The sequence below is a fragment of the Eleutherodactylus coqui genome, chromosome 4, assembly GCF_035609145.1.
Source record: "Eleutherodactylus coqui strain aEleCoq1 chromosome 4, aEleCoq1.hap1, whole genome shotgun sequence".
NCBI classification, from domain to species: Eukaryota; Metazoa; Chordata; class Amphibia; order Anura; family Eleutherodactylidae; genus Eleutherodactylus; species Eleutherodactylus coqui.
The window spans coordinates 277,271,422-277,294,589 of NC_089840.1; the positions used below are offsets into that span (position 1 = coordinate 277,271,422).

Sequence of the window (23,168 nt, forward strand, 5' to 3'; positions counted from 1 at the left end):
ACCCAAGATAAAAGCGTTAAAGTGGGGGGTAGACTTCTCCAGTACTCAGAAAACTGGCTGCAGATCTCAAAAAGCCCCTGGGTTCTGGAGATAGTCTCTACAGGCTATAAAATCAGGCTGAATTCGAATCCCCCCGATAATTTCTGCATAACACCACTGCAGCCCCCCAACCTCCAAGCAAAATTGGAGGAGGGAGTACTTAATTTGATTAAAATCGGAGCAGTTATCCCTGTCCCTACGGCGGAACAAAGCCAGGGTTATTATTCCCATTTATTTTTGGTCCCAAAGCCGAACGGCAAGTTTAGAGTTATTTTGAATCTCAAAAAATTGAACGCTTATGTGAATAATTATACACTACCGTTCAAAAGTTTGGGGTCACCCAAACAATTTTGTGTTTTCCATGAAAAGTCACACTTATTCACCACCATGCGTTGTGAAATGAATAGAAAATAGAGTCAAGACATTGACAAGGTTAGAAATAATGATTTGTATTTGAAATAACATTGTTTTTACATCAAACTTTGCTTTCGTCAAAGAATCCTCCTTTTGCAGCAATTACAGCATTGCACACCTTTGACATTCTAGCTGTTAATTTGTTGAGGTAAGCTTGAGAAATTGCACCCCACGCTTCTAGAAGCATCTCCCACAAGTTGGATTGGTTGGATGGGCACTTCTGGCGTACCATACGGTCAAGCTGCTCCCACAACAGCTCTATGGGGTTCAGATCTGGTGACTGCGCTGGCCACTCCATTACCGATAGAATACCAGCTGCCTGCTTCTGCTGTAAATAGTTCTTGCACAATTTGGAGGTGTGTTTAGGGTCATTGTCCTGTTATAGGATGAAATTGGTTCCAATCAAGCGCTGTCCACTGGGTATGGCATGGCGTTGCAAAATGGAGTGATAGCCTTCCTTATTCAGAATCCCTTTTACCCTGTACAAATCTCCCACCTTACCAGCACCAAAGCAACCCCAGACCATCACATTACCTCCACCATGCTTAACAGATGGCGTCAGGCATTCTTCCAGCATCTTTTCATTTGTTCTGCGTCTCACAAACGTTCTTCTTTGTGATCCAAACACCTCAAACTTGGATTCATCCATCCACAACATTTTTTTCCAGTCTTCCTCTGTCCAATGTCTGTGTTCTTTTGCCCATCTTAATCTTTTTCTTTTATTGGCCAGTCTCAGATATGGCTTTTTCTTTGCCACTCTGCCCGGAAGCCCAAAATCCCGCAGCCGCCTCTTCACTGTAGATGTTGACACTGGTGTTTTGCGGGTACTATTTAATGAAGATGCCAGTTGGGTACCTGTGAGGCGTCTGTTTCTCAAACTAGAGACTCTAATGTGCTTATCTTCTTGCTTAGTTGTGCAACGCGGCCTCCCACTTCTTTTTCTACTCTGGTTAGAGCCTGTTTGTGCTGTCCTCTGAAGGGAGTAGTACACACCGTTGTAGGAAATCTTCAATTTCTTAGCAATTTCTCGCATGGAATAGCCTTCATTTCTAAGAACAAGAATAGACTGTCGAGTTTCAGATGAAAGTTCTCTTTTTCTGGCCATTTTGAGCGTTTAATTGACCCCACAAATGTGATGCTCCAGAAACTCAATCTGCTCACAGGAAGGTCAGTTTTGTAGCTTCTGTAACGAGCTAGACTGTTTTCAGATGTGTGAACATGATTGCACAAGGGTTTTCTAATCATCAATTAGCCTCCTGAGCCAATGAGCAAACACATTGTACCATTAGAACACTGGAGTGATAGTTGCTGGAAATGGGCCTCTATACACCTTTGTAGATATTGCACAAAAAACCAGACATTTGCAGCTAGAATAGTCATTTACCACATTAGCAATGTATAGAGTGCATTTGTTTAAAGTTAGGACTAGTTTAAAGTTATCTTCATTGAAAAGTACAGTGCTTTTCCTTCAAAAATAAGGACATTTCAATGTGACCCCAAACTTTTGAACGGTAGTGTACGTTTAAAATGGAAACCATATGCTCGACGGTCCCATTAATAGGTCGGAATAACGTTATGAGTACTATAGACCTAAAAGATGCGTATTTCCACATCCCCATCCATGTGACATCTCAAAATTTTTTAAGATTTTCAGTTTATATGGATAATACTATACAGCATTTTCAATTTATCTGCTTACCGTTTGGTATCTCCTCAGCCCCCAGGGTGTTTACTAAAATCATGATAGAACCAGTTAGGTTCCTGCGGGAACGCAATATTACAATTATCCCCTATCTAGATGACCTTCTATTGATAGCAAGCGATGCTAAAACCATGAGGGCCCAGTTAGAGGAGACATTACATCTACTCAAAAAACTAGGTTGGATCATCAATTACGAAAAATCTAACCTAGTTCCAGAAATCAAAAAGATTTTTTGGGGGATCCTCCTGGATTCAAATAAAAATCGGTCCTTTTTACCCGAATCAAAAGTTTCCCACATTTTGAAAGAGGTACGGAATTTCCAGAAGAAAAAAAGAGGTGTCAGTAAGGGAAACAATGCACATCTTGGGCCTAATGACATCTTGTCTTCCGGCAGTTCCCTGGTCTCAGTTTCACTCCAGGTCTTTACAACAAAAATTGTTGGCGACCTGGGATCGCTCCCAGGAGTCCTTGGAGGAGAAATTTAAACTACCACCATGGGTAAAAAAATCCTTAGACTGGTGGCTGACCCCATCAAATCTTAGGAAAGGAGTCCAGTGGACACTCTCTCCATGCGTCACTATAAATACGGACGCCAGCAGTACAGGATGGGGAGCCCAAGTGGCAGGTGAAGCCTTACAGGGATCCTGGTCTAGGTTCACCAGTACCCACTCATCCAATTACAGGGAGCTAAGGGCGGTCTGGGAGGCCCTGATTAGATCTGAGGATGTATTGAAAAACAAACACGTAAAAATACTGTCAGATAATATGACTACAGTTTCCTTTCTCCGTCACCAGGGAGGCACCCGGTATCCTCGCCTGCAGTATATGGCGAGCAAAATCCTATCGTGGGCAGAGGTCAACACAGTATCCCTCTCGGCGGTCCATTTAAAGGGGACTCAGAATCAGGTGGCGGACTTCCTGAGCAGGGAAAGACTGGATCCGGGAAACTGGTCCCTCAACCCGGAAGTATTCCAGCAACTTACAGACCAGTGGGGGCTACCACAAGTAGACCTGTTTGCCTCAAGAAAAAATGCAAAATGCCGGGACTTCTTCTCCCTAGATTCAGCAGACTAACCACTAGCATTGGACGCACTATCCCAGGAATGGGAAATGCCCCTGGCTTATGCGTTTCCTCCCTTACCGTTGGTATTCATCGCCCCAGCGTGGCCAAAACGACCTTGGTATCCAATGCTAAATTGGTTGGCAATACAATCTCCAATAGTGCTACCCCTCAGAGAGGATCTCCTATCCCAGGGCCCAGTGTTTTTCCAGAGAATCCACTGGTTAAAACTGACGGCCTGGCTGCTGAGAGGCAGAGATTAAAAAAACAGGGGCTTTCCGACAAGGTGATTAATACTTTGTTCAAGAGTCGGAAATCAACTACTTCAAAAATTTATTACAGAATTTGGGAAGTATTTTGTACATGGTATAAACCAGAGAGCCCTAATCTAGATTGCCCGGATATTGTTAAAATTCTAGATTTTCTGCAAGCAGAGCTAGACAAAGGTCTTAGTCCCTGAACTCTGCGGGTTCAGACAGCAGCTCTTAGTGCTCTGTTTGATTTCAAACTCTCGGAAAACAAATGGATAAGAAGGTTCCTGAAGGGGGCTGACAGATCAAAACCTTTCGTGAGGGGACCATCCCCCTCATGGGACCTCAATTTAGTCTTGGAGGGCCTCTGTGACCCGCCATTTGAGCCCATTAACCAAATCACGGTTAAAAATCTATCCATAAAAGTCGCTTTCCTGATCGCCATTACATCGACCAGGAGGATTTGCTAATTGCAAGCCTTATCCAGTAGAGAACCCTACTTAAGGATCTTAGATGATCGGGTAATATTCAAACACACCCCCGACTTTTTACCAAAAGTCGTGTCTCCTTTTCATTTAAATCAGGAAATAACACTGCCATCCTTTTGCCAAAATTTTAGTAACGCGAAAGAAGAGCGTCTTCATAGTTTGGATGTCCGTAGAGTAGTAAAAACCTACCTAGAAGATACTCAAACTTTCCGTGAGTCAGAAAAGTTCTTACAATACCAAGGGGCAAATAGGGGCAGACCAGCTTCTAAGGACACTATAGCTAGATGGATCAGATTAGCAATCCAGGAGACCTACAAAACCAGAGGTTTGGTAGCTCCGGAGGGGACGAGGGCCCACTCCACCAGGGCACTCGCCACCTCCTGGGCAGAACGCAGGGGAGCCTCAATAGATCAGATATGCAAGGCAGCAACATGGTCTAGTATAAATACGTTCGCAAGACATTATAGACTAGATCTCCACTCAAACACGGAGTTGGCCTTTGGACGGAAAGTACTCCAGGCAGTTGTCCCCCCCTAAAGAAAGGTCTTATGATTTGGTATACCTCCATGTGTGCTGTCATGATGGACGCTATGAAAAGACAAGAATTATTCTTACCGTTAATTCCTTTTTCATGAGTCCATCATGACAGCATATGCTTTCCCACCCTTGATTGATGTATATAATGTCTGTACATACGATTAATGTCTTTCAGTGCTAATAATAAAACTGTTGGACCTCGTATCCGTTGTGATAATTTAGAAGTCACTGGAGTCAAGCGGTGGGAAGTGGCTTTTAAAGAACTCCTTCTTCCTGTCCCAAGGATCGCAGGTAGAGCAACCTCCAAGTGTGCTGTCATGATGGACTCATGAAAAAGGAATTAACGGTAAGAATAATTCTTGTCTTTCTGGATCCTCCCCTTCTGTATTAAAGGCAACCCCCAAATTTAAGGAACCTTATCAGGATTGCATTGCCCTCTGACACACAAAAAGGAACATGTCATGTAAGAAGCTGCAAGACCTGCTCGTGTGTACTGACAACGGACAGGATACAAATCCTCAATACGCAGCAGGACCACAAAATCCTTGGGACTTTCACATGTTCCATGCCCAATGTTGTATACCTGATCCTGTGCAGTAAATGTCTTGTTGGGGACCTTTTATGTTGGAGGAACAGGACCAAAACTTATAGCAAGGATGAGATCTAATCGCCACACAATTAAAGAAAGACAGAGCATTTTTCTAGTCACAGACACCACATAAAACATGTGAAAGTTACCATATTAAAAGGCAATTTCAAATCTCAGCATCACAGAAGAAGTTTATAATCATCCTGGATACTTTCAAGAATGGAATGAACCTCGGAGGGAGCTTTTCCATCAGTGGACAATATGAAAAATCTGGAGCAGAGATAACACGCTGGCCTGGTGACCCCATAACCCCAATTTAGAGACCATAAAACATTCACATCCCTGATCAGTGGAATAATTAAGTATTTACTCCTCTACTCATCCTGTTCTAGTATTGTCTTAACTGCAAATTAATCACACCATGGCTGTCTTTTCATATGCGTTTGTGATATATGCCTCTTCGCATGTATTCCATTTAACCCTAATGAATAAGGTTGAAAGTTGCTATATTTTTTGTTAGCCAGTAAAAGGTATCACATCTACAAGATGACTTGGTTTCTCTTACTGAGAACAATCACATTTGGAATCCTGTATAATACAGAGATTTGGTGTGGTTTACATTTTTTCATCTTCTCTCCATTCAGGATCCTCAGAAAATATTCCTGATTGACCCGACAAAGATGGAGAGGAAACAGGACAAGATGGCGGAGAGTATATTCACCCTCACCCTAGAGATACTCTTCCAGCTTACAGGAGAGGTGAGAGATTCTGGGGATGACGTCACGTTCCATCATTATTATCTATGTCAGTCTCTGGTCACATCTACGGCAGAGGATTTACTGCCGATTCATCATAAATGCCAGGAAAATAATAGAGCCGGTTGTTCTGGTAGAATGACAGAAACCCAACAGATCTACTATAAGGCAATTGGAGTTTGTTGGGGGTCATTATTGTCCGTCATCTAACAGAACCAAAACTCTGATCATTTTGTTCTTTTGCTCCTGTGACTGAGTAGAACAACAGAGATGATGAACACAGATGTGAGGAGAATCTTACTAATTGTTGGCCATAACTGGAGACATGAAGGACTCTGGGAATGTCTGCAGTGATATTTATGGATGTGTCTCCCCATAAACAGGATTATATGGTAGTGAAGAAGACTTCTAGTGATGGCTGTCAGGACCCGGTGTATGATGGATTGGGAAGACCCCTGAGCCCAATCACAGGACCTCCACCTTACCCCCTGATACTGGGGGAGATCAATGATCAGAAGATCCTAGAGCTCACCAACAAGATGATTGAGCTGCTGACTGGAGAGGTGATGCTGCTGGGAATGCTGGGACATTATACAGTAACGCTATGGCGGTATAACGTGTCTGGGTGATGACGGTATCATTGTGTTGTCAGGTTCCTATAAGGTGTCAGGACGTCACTGTCTATTTCTCCATGGAGGAGTGGGAGTATTTAGAAGGACGCAAGGATCTGTACAAGGATGCCATGATGGAAGACCACCAGCCCCCGCCATCACCAGGTAATAGACAGGACTAAATCCACACAGCCTTTATTATTTGTATGTAGAGAATGAATTCAGTAGCTGTCTGTGTTTTCTGCAGGTAGATCCAGTAAGAGAACAGCAGCAGAGAGATGTCCCCGTCCTCTTCTTCCACAGGATGATCAGGTAGATGGAGAGAAGGTCTCATGAAATCTCCCCTCTGGTCTGTAGGACGGCTGGGAAGGTCTTGTGTTTAGTCTTATTATATGACTGATACTTGTGTAATGAGAAAGCTGGAGATGGCCGGATTACAGCCGACCGCAGACATTAGATCTCCGCATCTTATCACTATTTTCTGGTTCTGGAGACTTCTGGTTGGAATAAAGAAGCAACAGGTTGGAGTTATACAGGAGGCCTGCAGCTATTTGGCCCAGATCACTACTGCTGTCATGTCATTCCGTCTCCTCTTACTAATTAATGACCTTTTCTGGCCATATAAAACCTTCCACACGACTTCTCCAACTGTGTGATGACGTTTATAATATTTATTTCACAGCTGGTGAAACTAGAGGAAGATCCGATCCCTATTGATGCTGCAGAGACACATTTGAGGGGGGATCAGCCGTGTAAGGAGGGGATTCCTACAGATGACCCCCCAGGTGAGACTACATGTAGAGAAGAGTCTGTGTTGTCGGGGTTTTCAGCTGTATATTCCATTATTCAGCCAAAGACAATGTAATTCATTATTCGCTACTCAAAAAAATTAAAGGAACAATTAAATCACATGAAGTGTAAATCTATCAGTCCCGCACATGGAGACTCCAAATAGCAGCGGTTTTAAAACCGCATTGAAAAAGTCACAAATCGGAGAAAGAATGCGCCCCCCTATGACACGTTTCGGACCAACACTCAGTCTTCAGTCATAGTGTATGTGAATCTTCCCTGAACAACCATTTCTGATAATGGAGTCACCCCACATCATACAATCACAGATCCGTGGGCGGCCCATGTACCAGCAATATAGTAAAATACCTGCATACACAAATAATACCGTCCGGCAGGAGATTAATAAGACAACTACAAACATATCAACAAGTCGTGTGCATACTGATACAATTAATAATGCAACATTATTTCCTCTCTAAGGTTTAACCCTATAGGCACCGTGTTTACAGATGGAAGATCCAATGTGCCTCACGGTATTCTGCAAATGCTCCAATATTCTACTTTTCTGTTTTCTATACGTACATCCCACATAGGATAACTTACAGATATCACATGTGATCATACAGACCGCACATCGGATATTACAATTTATATATTCGTTAATTTGAAAATTGTTATTCAACTTATACGAAAACATTTTAGCTGGAGAAACGCACATTTTAATGTGTTTGTAGTTGTCTTATTAATTTCCTGCCGGACGGTATTATTTGTGTATGCAGGTATTTTACTATATTGCTGGTACAAGGGCCGCCCACGGATCTGTGATTGTATGATGTGGGGTGACTATATTGTCATGCTCTTGTTATAAAGGGTTGTAGGCATATACTGGGACTAAGGATGAGGTGTTGGTCTGAAATGCGTCATAGAGCATGCAGCTCTTCTCCAGTTTGGGACTATCCGGTGTCTAATATTAATTAACCTTTTAATGACTAAGGGTCATTGATGCGCCTGCATGCAGGACACATACTAAAGTTCTGGTACTCCCACTTGGGAAAAGACTGCAGCTGCACCACTTGGGGATGTTGGTGGTCATTTCTGCGGTTTTCATGGTGCAGTGAAAATGACAAGTTGTCTTTATTCTGAGGGTCTGTTGGAGTACAGGGATACTAAATTCATACAGTTCTTTTATATGTAGTAATGCTTAGAAAATTAAATACCTTTTTAGGAAAAATGTCTTTCTATTGCTATATTTTACCCGTATTATTTGTTACATTTTTTCCTTCACTGGACTGTGTGAGGGCTCACTTTTTCCGGGGTGACCTGTAGTTTGTTTTAGGACCATTTTGGGGAACATAACTTTTTGATGTTAGGGGAGAATTCTCTTTTTTGAAGTAAGTATTCTCTCCCCCCTTTTTTTCTTCCTACTGCCACTACCACCACCATGGGCACTACAGCCACCTTTTTTTCACTTCACTCCCACCCCCACTCCGGGACCACTCTACCTATACCGAGCCCCCTAGCAGATGCTCCTTGGCATGGCATACCCCTTGGTGGAATGAAGGCTTCCCTACGGGAGACAGTTCCATTTTCTCCTCCTCTGAACTCCTCCTTACGGATTGGCAAACCGCTGCGGTGTTCCCGCTGGAGGGGAGGCAATGTCTCATGGGGCTACAATCCATGGGGATGCTGGAGGACTCCTCCTGGTTCATTGTTTAAGGTGGCACTGATTTTCATCGCCAGTTCATGACTAGCCATGATTATTTCTGAAGCTACTGGTGGTAAGAGTTCTCATCTACCACAAAACAAAGCCAGCTATGCGTGTTACTGCACAGAAGAGGCCTCAGTTTTGTTTCTTTTGCCGCACTAGCCCCCTAAAACCTAAACTAAAAGGCTCTCCTTTAAACCGCATCTGTCCTGGTGTCCCTGACCACTATACTTCATGTCTACATCTACTAAATCTTCCATGTGTATGGCAATCCCCAACCAAGCAATATAGAGTTGGGGGACGGCTTTCCCTATTTAATGAAATCTAACTCACTCATGTCTCAGACATCTGGGTTCAGGAGGTCATCTCTTTGAGCTATGCCATGGAGTTTTCTGCCAGCCTCCAAGGTTGCTTCTTCAGTTCCAGAATTCCAGTTTCTCCTTCCTCTGGCTTATGCGATACACACACTCTCCTCTCAGGATGTAATTGTCCCCGTTTACCCTTTAGGACAGTGCATCGGGTTCTATTCCAATCTCTTCATGTTACTCAAGGAGGACAGCACTCTCCGACCCGTTCTGTATCTGAAGAGTTTAAATCAATGTGTCAAGGTTCAACAGTTCCGTTTGGAGTTGTTGGGATCTGCCATTGCACTTAAAGGGGTTCTGACATGAAGAGGAAAAAATATTTACTCACCTTGCCTGGTAGGGCCGATCATCAGTGATATCCTCTGCATCTTTAATCTTTTTTTGCAGCTTCTTAAAGCAGAGCTGGAGCGGTCAAAATGACCGCTTCCGGCTCTGCTCCGTCCATGAGCCACTTCCTAGGTCAGCGGACGGGCCCCACGTCACAAGCAGTGCTTGCTGTGGGCGGCCCGTCCGTCCTGGCTCAGCGTCAAGGGCTTCTTTCTTCTGCGCATGCGCGCGATCGTGGTGGGAAGGGGGGGGCGTCCTTTCTTCTGCGCCTGCGTGCGATGCCGGAGGGGAGGGCGGCCCGTCCTGACTGACGTCAGGGGAATCCCAACAGCTCAGCAGAAATCAGCTGAGGAGAGGCACTGCCGTCAGTCTGCAGCTGCTTATATACAGATCATGCGGCTGATTTTAGACTGAGGCAGCTGCACAATACTGATGGTCATTCAGATGTCCGTATATCGGCTGGGTTTTCACGCCCAGCCGATATACGGTGCCCTCGTCTGCAGGGGGAGGAGGATGGAAGAGCCAGGAGCAGGAACTGAGCTCCCGCCCCCTCTCCACCCCTTGCCATTATTTACAATGGGAGGGGCGGGTGGGGGCGGAGTTACGCCCCCAGCTTAGCTCCGCCCCCACCCCGCCTCTCCCATTGCAAATAGTGGCGAGGGGTGGGAGCTTAGTTCCTGCTTCAGGCTCTTCCATCCCCCCCTCTATCTTTCTCTACACTTGTCAAAACCAAGCAGAGGGCCACAGGCTGTGGATTTTAAAAGGGTAAAGTACAGTTATATTCACAGATACTCAGGTGAACGGCCACAGAAGTGATTATTAGGCTGGGTTCACACTGGTCGCATTCAAGGTGGAGATCTTGCTGTTTGGCCACAGCGAAAAACCGCAAAATTTCTGCCCGGAATCCGCTGCTTCAAAACCCACGGCACTTAGCCGCGGGTTTTGAAGCGGCCTGGCCGCACGCTCTTTTGCTGCGGCCAGTGCCCCCATAGCGGAGAGCGTTGCCGCAGCGGAAGAAGAAAAAAAATTCACATGCTGCAGCCGGCGAATCCATGCCGCAGCGCCAGCCTCTGCCAGTTTTGCCACTGCGGATTCGCCGTCCCGCATGGCTGGCTAATCCCGGGATCAGCGGCCGCAAGCAGATTTGCCGCGGCGAAATTCAGGACGGTATTTCCGCGGTAAATCTGCCTAGTGTGAACCCAGCCTTAGTGTTGCTGTCGTCATCAATACGGCATTCCTGCAAATACACTAGAGAGCAGAACTGCGCCCTCAATTTTACTGACAGGTGGGGCGGGGGGGGGGGGGGGGGGTAAATGGCATGCTACGACGGAGTCATCGTGCATTGGAGGGGGTTTCTGAAGAATATTTTAGGGGTTTATGGTGCTTTTTCACGGGACGACCTGTCGGACGCAGCTGCTTGACAGGTCGCTCCAGCGATGCCCGCTCCTTTGTAAAGTAACAGGGAAGGCAGATCGGCAATTGTTCTGGTCCGCCTTAGAGATAGAGATTAGAGATAGAGATTAAGAGATGGAGATTATCGCTAATCTCCGTCGCTAGAAATTAGAGATAGAGAGAGAGACATAGAGAGATTAGAGAAACAGAGATTACAGATTATATATATATAGAGATTACAGAGAGAGAGATTACAGATATATATATATATATATATACACAGAGAGAGATTACAGAGAGAGAGAGATTACAGAGAGAGAGAGATTACAGAGAGAGATTACAGAGAGAGAGAGATTACAGAGAGAGATTACAGAGAGAGATTACAGAGAGAGAGAGATTACAGAGAGAGAGATTACAGAGAGAGAGAGAGAGATTACAGAGAGAGATTACAGAGAGAGATTACAGAGAGAGAGAGAGATTACAGAGAGAGATTAGAGATAGATGCAGGGGCAGCACTACTATGCCTGCAGTTAAGCCCCCTGCAGACGTGCGGAAATTCTGCGGCGGTATTTCAGCGGAATTTCCGCCCTTGGAAGCTGCCATAGGATTGCGTTAATAAACGCAATCCTAGGCAGACGGCTGCGGTTTGTCCGCGCGAAATCTCGCGCGGCAAAAACAAACGGCAGCATGTTCTATTCCTGTGCGGGTCTCGCAGAGCCCCGCGCAGAAACGTCACTCAACGTCCGCCGGCTCCGCTCTGCGCATGCGCCGGCGGCCCAGCAGCCGGCACATGAAAGATCGGGAGCTGCGGGGCGCGGGTGAGTACGCTCTGCTCTTTGCAGGCGCTTGGGTCGGGTCCCGCGGCGAGAATTCTGGCTGCCAGATCCGACCCAGCCGTCTGCAGGCGGCCTTACACTGTGTCTGCTAACAGCAATAGAACTGTCCCCAGCTTCACATTGTTAGCTGCCGCCCACAAGCATCACATGACTATTTGTGGGCAGGCAGGCTGGCTGTTCTCTCCACGACAACCCTGGAAGGAGGAAGCTGTGTTCAAGCTCAAAGCCTGCTGGGAGATGACCCCCAGCTGCACAACAACAACAGCACATGCTGGTAACAAAGATAAACATTAGGTTTTTAAGCAAAAGCAAGCCAAAAATCGTGGGTTCCTTGTGTCCATTAGGCAGACCAGGGAACAATGGCTGTTAAAACATAGAAACCTTATTCGTGTCAGAACCCCTTTAAGCCTTGACAAAGACCTTGTAGGTCGAAATGTTGCCGGACCTACCTTTTTAATATGGAATAAATAAAGGTCTGAAAATACTCTACCTTTAATGCTGCCTTACTTCTATATTAAGTGCAGTTATTTGGGGGTGTTTATTTGCTCATTGACCCCATACGACTTTATTAATTGGGTGCTGTTGGATCCCATATTTGTACAGTCGAGATCTGCCATTACGTCTGTAGAACCAGGGGAGTTTCCATTATCGATCAACATCAAGGATACATATCTTCTTATCCCCAATGTCCAGCACACCAGTGATTCACCCAGTGATGAGTGGGTGGTTTACAGAAAAATAGAAGATGCACATAATTAGATGAGGAGTTTTCAGGCACCAGCGAGCTTCTAGGGTTGCACTTCTCTACGATTTCTGTACTCTTTGTCCTGTGTCCATGGAATAAAATACTGGAGGTGTTCCCATTCTCCAAAGAAACCTGAATAATGTGTGCTACTTTCTTCTGAAAGCTCCTGTGCTCTGTAGCCTTACCAGCTGTATGAGCCATGGATAAGAGCAACATCTGAGTGTCAGGACCAGCAACTCTCAGGGTCTCCATACCTGCTCCGCTGGTCCTATCTCCCAGGCTGCGGTGCAGGGGAGCCCCGGTCTTGGTGACCTCCCCTGGAAGCCGTAATCCTGGGCGCCGGCTATGGGCACGTACTCCTGTGTTCAGGGAGCGGGCGCCTAGTTAGCCGGGTTGCTGAAGATGCGGCTGGTGCCTTCCCGCACCACGTTCCCATTGCCATGACACGCGGGCGCGATTGCTCTTCACTCGCTAATTGATGTCTGGTCTTTGCTCTGCACTCATTGCTTCATGTCTGGGTCCTGCTACTTTCAGTCTCCCCACCCCAATCAGATGCTGGGGCGGGAGTTCTGACAGCATTTAAACTGCTCTGTTTCCTCCTGAAGTTGCCAGTGTATGTTTTGGTCTCCAGCTACATCGGCGTACCCTTGGATTGATGCCCTGCTTTGACCCACTTGCCATTGACCTGACTTTGCCTTCGCCTGACCCCTTGTACCTCACCTTCTCCTGTTGCCGACCCGAATTGCCTGACCTACCTTTGTGTGTCTCCTTGTATTTGTCTGTGTCTGACTTCTGCCCTGCATCCCTAGTGAGCCTAGGATCTGTCGCCCAGTTGTCGCCCGAGGGCTTAGCCTAGGTGGATGAGTAGGTAGAGACAGGGGTTGCGGGTAGTTTCAGGGGCTTCTATTTACCCGAACCACAGTTCCCTAACACTGAGAGCTCCAGCTGTATATTCCAATTTAAAAGCATCGCACGGGAGGAAATCAGTACATTAATACTCATTTTCAATAGAGAGATGTGAAAATACAAAAAATAAGCTTTTTGGCTAAAATAATTGGTTTATTAGCATGCTTGTCAATAGATTAGGTGCTCAACAAATTATAGCGGCTCCTGTAAATGGGAAATACAAGCCTTACAATGTGTATGCACATTTTAAACACAAATGTCATAAACTATCAGTATAATTTTAATGTTATATTCAAAATATTAAAATCCATTTTGTTCATGGCAGATGACGACACCAGGAGCTCTGAGGGACATCTGACAGTTTGTAAAGTGGAAGATCCTGGTATCATACAAGATACATATGAAGAGCCTGCTATTATCCCAAATATACCTTCAGCCCTTCACATCAAAGATCTATCCTCTGATTCTTCTAAACAGGTTCCATCTTCTGATTCATTACTGAATATTAAACAAAATAAAATTTTTAGAACAGAGGTTAAACATCAAAGAGTTAACACAGGAGAGAAGCCATATTCATGTTCCGAATGTGGGAAATGTTTTAAGCATAAATCAAATCTTGCTATACATCAGAGAATTCACACAGGAGAGAAGCCATTTTCATGTTCCGATTGTGGGAAATGTTTTAAGCATAAATCACATCTTGCTATACATCAGAGAATTCACACAGGAGAGAAGCCATTTTCATGTTCCGATTGTGGGAAATGTTTTAACAATAAAGCAGATCTTGTTAGACATCAGAGAATTCACACAGGAGAGAAGCCATATTCATGTTCTGAATGTGGGAAATGTTTTAAGCAGAAATCACATCTTACTGTACATCAGAGATTCCACACAGGGGAGAAACCATATTCATGTTCTGATTGTGGAAAATGTTTTACACAGAAACCAACGCTTGTTAAACATCAGCACATTCACACAGGGGAGAAGCCATCGTCCTGTTTTGAATGATGGAAATCTTTCACAGATCAATGTGTTTTTATTAAACATGAGAAAATTCACACAGTGGAAAAGCCATTTTCATATTCTGATTGTGGGAAAATGTTTTAAGAAGAAATCATATTTTGCTGTACATCAGAGATTTCACACAGGGGAGAAAGCCTTCTTCATATTCAGAATGAGAGATATGTTTTAGCCTGAAATTGCATCCTGCTGCACATCAGAGAATTCACACAGGGGAGTAATTATAAATGTCCTGAATGTGGGAAATGTTTACAGCTAAATCAAATCTTCTTAGACCTCATGGAAAAAAAAACATTTTTACATCCTGAGTGTTGGAAATATTTTACTTGTAAGTCAAATCCAATTGACAATCAAAAAACTTGCATAGGAAAGACCATATTAATGTTTTGAATTTGGCAAATGCAGCGTTCACAAATCCCATCTTGTTAATCATCAAATTACTTATCGGGAAGAAGCCGTATTCTTTCTCTTTTTTTAACCTGATAAAACTGGTCAAAGCAAAATTACATGCATTGCAAGGTGATTAAAATATATATGCACCTGTCAATTAATGTCTGTTCTCTAAAAATCAACTAGAACCCAGATAGCACATCTGTATACCAACCATGTGTATAGAATATTTTACATTAATGTATCTAATTAAGTCTCAAAACTTGTTACCAATCACTAATAAATGTGTAAAACCTTACATGCTTGTGTTCTTTATATGGTAAGCTATCACATCAGACCTCTGGAGATGAGAGGGAACTGGTAGGTGTTATGTGTAGAAATAGTGAGCAGAGAACTGTAAGGATCCCGGACTTTGTAGGACTAGTTGGGACACTTTCTGGTTTTCAAAGAGATTTCATTGGAGATAATCAAATAATATCAGAGCACTGAGACCGACTACAGAGTCTCCCCTCCATCCATCTCATCACTGTAGTTATGTGTATCACAATATCCAGGTATGATGTTTCCAGTGTTCCTCATCAGGAACAGCCATCAGTAATAATCCAGGGGTAGCTGATGCTGTTGGTCAACCACCCTACAAAGAAGATTAACACTGTCCAGAAGCTACAAATTCTTGGACTGGACCATTTTAGCAGCATAAATTCAGTGCCCGTATCCTGTTATCAATGACATTGTGAAGGAGGAAATCCACCAAACCCAAAAAACCTTAAGTGTGAAGAGACTGACTAAGTTCATCCTTCAATAAGACCCCATCTGGAGCAGATAAAATGTATCCAATGATCCTCCAAATGTAGCCAATTCAGAGTCACTTAAGAGCTGCAAAGACCGTAATTAAAAAACTAATCTTTTCTCTGGAAGATTCTTCTGACTTTTCCAACAATGCGATAGTCAACAGATGCTGCACGTATTGTGACCCTATATAAGAATCAGCTGGTGCCGTATTGTGCTCTTGACACATTAAGTTCCATAGGCTTTCAGGAGCACACTTCCACAGGTGTGGGATGATTTTTCTGGCTGGGTGTTGAGTTCTCCAGCCATCAAATCATCACTGGTCTGCCGCATGTAAATACAATCCCTTCTTTCTAGAGGGCGCTGGTCCTTTATTCCTTTTGCTATTTTACCTCCTTCCCTCTTGGAACCTTGGCTTTTGGAGTCATACATGTTTTGCTGTGGTGTTACTTGCTCGCATTAGTTTCTGGGTGGTATTCCATAATGTTGGTGTGAACAGCGACAAGTTCAGCGTTTGTTCAGGTGACCAGACACTTGGTGGGATCAGCTTCCTGTTCAAGGTTTAGGTCCCTAGTCTGTTTCTGTATGTGAACTGTGTCCTGTTTAGCATATATGTTCTATACCAACTAGAGCGAGACAGGCCTCGAGGTTCCATTGTGGGGCTGTCCCTACTGGGACAATCGCCGCCCTTGTAGGCAGAACTCCTGGGGTTAAGTTAGAATAGGGAGTCACAAGACAATGAGGAACCTTGTTGTGGGCTCGTGAGCTTAAGTATCTTCAACAGCTTAAATAAGAACCAATACCTCATGCATACTTCAGCTATTTGATCTACTTATGTGTGTTGGTATTCTAAGTAAGTGTTTTGGTGGTTGTCAGTCATTGTTGAAAGTCTGCTCACAAGTCCTGCTTTCAGTTCAGTTGGTCGTTGTGGTTGGAGCGGTGTCCAGATCCTCCTGGAGTTAGCTGTGCATCTTTTAGTTAGGTTGCAGTTTATTATCCTTTCTCTTGGTTATTCATCCTGTGGTTTGGGATTCTCCCTTTCCTACTGTCAGGGTCAGGTAGCAGGTTGAGAGGGATTCTGCAGCTTTGAACTTATCCCAGCGGTCAATCTGATGTTAGGTAGGGACCTTTCTCAGTTAGGACCAGAGACAGTTGTCCTTTTTATTTTGTGTTTTCCTTTGTTGAATAGGGGTTTTCCTGCAGCATTGCACTTCCCATTTGTCCGATATAAATACAGTCTTGGGTCCTCTCTGGGCGAGGTGTGCATTGTGCCCAGGTCGTACGTGATAGCTGGGCTCTGCAGTTCCCCCATCAACAGGAAACCCATTTAAAGAGCTCCTGTGCAGATCACCTACCCTGAAGGTGTACAGAACATAGAGGAGAGCTGTGCCGGGTATCGGGGAAAGAGTAATTATACGCATAAACATAAAACCTAAATAAGTTCATCAGAATAAAAATCATAAAAGATAAAAGTTTTAGCCTATTAGCTTCTTTTTCAGCACAGGATCCTGGTCATCGTGTTTCCCGTTGGTAGTGATGGAACTGCAGAGCCCAGCTGTAGATTGATTTTATAATACAGGTAATTGAGCACTGCAGTGATATTGAGGTTTGAGGCAGCATCGATGCATAAAGTAAGACCCGGGAGTGCATCAGCAGCAGGTTGCAGGTATCCTGCACGGCTATGGTACTTTGGGTTGGTGGCTTCTATGTAGCCCCACTGGGGGCCCTCCAGGCAGGGTCTACCCCCATGCTGCTACCAGTGGGTAGGGACGGCCTGGGAGGAATCTGAGAAGATGACTGGGCTCCGCAGTGAGTGGTAGGCCCTGTTCTGAGTTTGGGACGTGTTGTGCCAGAATGGGGGTGGTAATGTTTGTGGTATTCGCGGACGATGCGAGTGGTAGTCTCATACCACATACTCGTGCACAATGATCACCGTCCGCGCTTTTCCCCAATTGGGAGGTGAATTGGGATTCACAGTTCTTCTCAAGTAGCAGACACATAATAGAGGTCTCTGGTGATGTTTGAGGATTGGAGAAGGTCGTCTTTATTTTTTAAATTCAATCGTTTTACTCTCTATTCACAACTATGTCGCTATCTTTCTTTAGACAGGCAATCCTTTTTATAAAGCTTTCTTTCCTTAATTCAGTTCTCTTTCTATAGCTTTTTTTTAACTGCTTTCTATATCTTTCTTGTTATTATAATTTTTCCAGTCTTAAACTACACTTTTCCTTCTTACAAGGTTGACAAAGAACAGAAAAAAGGTCTGGCGCTCCCAGGAAACAATCCGTATGGAACAATGCAGTGATCTTTCAAAGTTAAAAATTCTTTATTGCAAACTATGTCCGACGCGTTTCGTCGTGTTACCGCGGCTTCTTCAGGTGAAGAAGTCAACCATTTATGGTTGCATCCCCTCCCAGGGATGTGACAAGTCGCGGCCCGCTCCCCCCCTTCCCACAATAGGACAGGGGTCAGGAAACCAGAACGTGGACCTCAATTTTTGGATTCAACGCCCACCAGGACGTGGAGGTGGAAGGTGGGTGGCCCCTCACAAGGGCTTTCCCACCTACACCGGGTAAGTCCCATTTTGACCGAATTAGGTACCTACTGTCTTAATATAAGCCATAGTGGGCTGGAGCGCTGTCCTTCACCAGTTCTTTCAACACTATTTTCTCCTCTGACGAACCTCCAACTGCCATGCCGTTCGCGACGTTCCCTTTTTTCCACCCAACCACAGGCCTCCTCTCACTGTCACTCCACTGTCTACCAGACAGTCCCAAAACTGTTGCCATCTAGCAGAATGGCCAAAGAGGAACAGGCATCTGACAGCTAATGGGGAAACAGAACAGTTGTGAGATAGATTGTAATTAACCTATTGTTCTCCAATCAACAAATATGTTATCAATACACACGTTTAACCCCTTAACACTACAGAATGTATGGTTACATTCTGCAGCATCCAGGCATGTATGAAGGGAGATCGCGGGGTGATCTCGCTCCATACATCATGACTGTCCATTGTTGCCGACACCTGCCTGCAACAGCTACAACAAGCTGTGCGGCTCATCAGAGCTGTTAACCCTTTAAATGCTATTGTCAATTGTGACAGCAACATATAAATCCCTGACCGATGTTCCAGAGTCCCGTACGCCGCCCTGCCCCCACGCGATGAGATCGTGTGGATTGGCGGGCAGATGTTTTGGCACCTGGGGTCCTCATGAATGGCCCCAGGGCTGTCATAGCAGAATGCCTATCGAGGCCATGCTTGTATCATGGCTTGATAGACTGCCTGCCTAATCGCAGCATGATGTAATGCTTTGACATTACATCATACTGCAGGAGCGATCAAAGCATTGCATTATTAAAAACATAAAAGGTAATAAGTTTTTTTTCTTTAAAAAACCCTTTTGCCACATTTATATTAAAAGAATCTAAATAATAAAACTAAAACACATTTATGGTATTGCTGCATCCATAAGTCTGATCTATCAAAATAATGCATTATCTAACCTGCACAGAGAACGTTGTCAGAAAAAAAAACGCCAGAATTTTGCTTTTTTTGGGCACCCCATCTCCAAGAAAAAAATGTAATAAAAGCGATCAAAAAGTTGTATGTACTCCAGAATGGTACCAACAGCAACTACAGGATGTCCTGCAACAAATGAGCCCTCGCACAACTATGGCAATAAAAAAATTACCAAGTTATTGTGGTCCGAAGATGGCGGCAGAAAAAAATAAAAAAATAATATAATAATCTTTATTTGTATAGCGCCAACTTATTCCGCAGCGCTCTCAAGCACAAGAAACACACAGACAATACAGCAAATTACATGTGGTATACAATCGGTTTGAAACGAAGGGGTGAGGGTGATACAGGAGGTACAGGGGGAGGGGGGATGAGGCATGGGGGGGGGGGGGGGACAGGCTGTAGTATAGAGAGATGAATAAAGTGTCCCCCCAGCTGTCCAGTATCAATCAGCTGCCATTCAGGACGCTAGGAAAGCTGGGTTGACATCCTTTTCTTTGGAATTTGCCCCTACTAGATGAGGTGATAGATGGATGGATAGATATTAGACAGGCAGATAGATACCAGAGAGACACGTATATATATGTTAGATGTTGTAAAACTTAGCTGTCAGACATTCTGTGTGTGTCTCAGCGTCCATTGTTATGTTAACCCATGCAGGATGGGGCGGCTACTTTAGTCCCATGTGGTTTGGCAAACTGTTGTGTAAGGGTTGCATGCTTTTCAGCATCCAGGAAAGCTGAGAGCTGAAATACATTTGAGGTAGACTTCAGCAAAGGCTGTTACACCCCCCCCCCTTCCCATCCCATCCCATCCCAGGGGGGTCTCTGATGCCCTATAGCCCCTCTGAAGCTAGGGGAGCAAATGTTTATATTCATAGTAGATAAGGACAGGAATTGGCGTTCACAAGCCAATAGTCCTCTGCCCATTTTCTGAAGACCAACCAGACCTGATAACTTTTAGAGCCCCTCAAGAGAAAGAAAAAATTAATGAAAGATCTGTACGTCTCGGCCCGCTGACAAGGATATTTTGTGAAATGTGGCCTCACCACGAATAAGATGCCAGGACTCCCATCTTTGTAGAATATGCAGAAACCGAGAATTGCATATCTCGGAGGGGATTCACCCAAAGCACTCGTGTGGACCCGGCGTAGGTAAAGAAAAGACTAAAAATATGCCGAGCCTATATGCCTGATCCGTTAGCCGCGTGTGAAGATATGACTGAAAGTAGGGAGCTATGATTTTTTGGAGTTCCTAAAAGCCCAACCCTGCCTCCTCTGTGTGACCTCAGGGGGGCGAGGAGAAGGTGCTTACTGAGGGGGAGCTCACGGACCCCAAGTGGTCAGCACTTGGAGGTCACAAACATGAAGACTGCCCAATAGTACGCCACGAAGACTCCGCGCATAAGAATGGTAGGACTCTTTAGTCCCTGTTATCTTACAGTCTGTGGTATCACATGTACGTCTCTTGCCGATTATCTTGTAACATCATTTTTGTATTTTTCTGTAAATAAGCGCTGCTCTTTTTTTTTTTGAGACATAGGCCGCCTGCACACGAGCGTTCCGGATTCCGCTAGCGGATTTTCACGCACGTATGGTACCTAAATGTGCTTGCGGATAGGTGCGGATGCGTGAAAAATCACGCGCGGATATACGCGGATGTGTTGCGGAAAAAAACGTGCAGAAACCCAGCAGACGCCCCTTATTGTAAACCCAACCCCTAGAGAACTGCCCATTCCTTGAAAAACAGCTTAAAAACCAACACCCAGACTCCGTTTTGTCCCTCTTGCTTGTGCGAGCACCGTTAAATTATTCTGGCAACATGCTTTCACCCTGTGAGCAGATGTCTTTGTGGGCATGGTTGATCCATGTAACTTTTTTCAGGCGCTTCTCCAGCGTGACTTTATTTCAGTCACTGCAAAAAAATTCACAAGAGGAATTCATTACTACAGATTTTGCGTTCTTACATCCTGCATTGGCAAGAAATACTACCTATCTCCCTCTACAAATTTGCCTGTAAAGCTCTGTGCTGTGTGTTGGGACGCCTCCTACCATGCCTACTTCCTGTAGTCATAGCAACCAGTGAAAAAACGCACCCATTCACTTGTATTGGAGGCTTCATGCGCAGAATCCGACCGACCGAAATTAGAACAGGTCGCAGATTTTTTCACGCACGTGGAAAAACACGATACAAATCCGTCCGTCTGGGGGCAACTGCGGATCCTCATAGGAGTATATTGGCTGCGGTCTGGGGCAGATAATGTGCCTAAAATAACGCGCTGGAAATTCCGTTCGTGTGCAGGCACCCTTAGACTTTAAATTAATTAGTGAGCCTCGTCTGTGTAACACGAAACCAGATTCTCCGAAGATCGTAATAATAAATCCGGTTCCAACTTACCGTTGATGGTGGCAGCTGTATGCAGACTGAAGAGCTCTGGAGTGCGTTAGAACGGATCAGGTGGTGATTTGAACTTCGGCTTCGCATGCGTGCAGAAGTCTGGGAAAGCTGGGTACAAATCAGCCTGAATTCTAACGACTGCCACCTTGCAATACTGCAGAGTGTTTGGGACCAGAGGTGGGATCGGTAGGTATTGTCCCTTCCCCTCTCTCCTCTTGTTCAGTGAAGGATAAATTGGTTTACAGTGCAGGGCCAGGCGGATTGCTGTAGAGTTGTGGCTGTGGCTCATGGTCACTTGTCTGGTGTCTCAGAAAGTTGAGTACCTGCACAATCTAAGGCTCCTTCCGCCTCATGGCTATGTGACACAGGCAGTACAGGAATTACATGTGGAAATCCGTTATTCGAAAGCAAACGGGGTGGGGTGGTAGGGAGGTACACAGGTAGAGTTCATATTCAATAGGCAAATCAACCGGAACCTGGCGCCCCCAGTGGTAACCCCATATCTAACAGCGGCCTAGAGGTACATTACACACATACATATAGCGCCCCACATGTACATTATACACATATATAGCACCCCACAAATACATTACACACATATATACATATAGCGCCCCACATGTACTATACACACATACATATAGTGCCCCACATGTACATTACACATATATATATATATATAGTGCCCCACATGTACATTACACATATATATATATATATAGTGCCCCACATGTACATTACACATATATATATAGTGCCCCACATGTACTATACCTGTGTTCCCCAACTGCAGTCCTCAGGGACCGCCAACAGGTCATGTTTTCAGGATTTCCTCAGTATTACACAGGTGATGTAATTATTGTCGGTGCCTCAGACATTGCCACAGGTGTTCTTACTATAGGATATCCTGAAAACATGACCTGTTGGGGGTCCCTGAGGACTGGAGTTGGGGAACACTGTATATACTCTACACACATTTATATATAGTGCCCTACATGTACATTACACACACACACTCGGCTCCGCTCCTCCATCTCTCACACACACTCGGCTCCGCTCCTCCATCTCTCACACACACTCGGCTCTGCTCCTCCATCTCGCACACACTCGGCTCTGCTCCTCCGTCTCGCACACACTCGGCTCTGCTCCATCCACTCTCTGAATACATCCTGATGGGACACATAAACTGCAGATCACACAGCAGAGTCCTGCATCCACTGAGCGGAGAGACCTGGTCATGTGACCCCTTGTCTCCTCCCACACACTGATCACATGACGGTGACATCATTACAGGTCCTGTAAGCACAGAACAACCCCACGGCTCCTGTCCGGCTGCAGCTGGAGGTATGTGGGGGTCACAGCTTCCCCTTGTGGAGACCCCGGGGAGGTGCAGGAGATTAGCGGCCATGTAACGCTCCTCTGGGGAGTCTGGGATGCACATAGGAGATGGTAGAAGGCCCCTGCAGCGCCCCCTATTGGCAGACCGGTAACATGACTGACAGAACGAGCGCTTTCCCCAAATCCCCACAAAATGCC

The 23,168-nt window shown here is 45.0% G+C and overlaps 1 protein-coding gene across 1 annotated transcript in view; it reads left to right on the plus strand.

Annotated features, from left to right (window-relative positions):
- The window catches only part of LOC136626716 (zinc finger protein 27-like), a 659,137-nt gene that overhangs the window by 618,882 nt on the left and 17,087 nt on the right, over positions 1-23,168 (plus strand). The window contains exons 12-14 of the mRNA XM_066601724.1: positions 6,694-6,758; positions 7,129-7,231; positions 13,840-14,521. Of these exons, the coding sequence (XP_066457821.1) occupies positions 6,694-6,758; positions 7,129-7,231; positions 13,840-14,521 (850 nt within the window). The remainder of the gene's footprint in view (positions 1-6,693; positions 6,759-7,128; positions 7,232-13,839; positions 14,522-23,168) is intronic.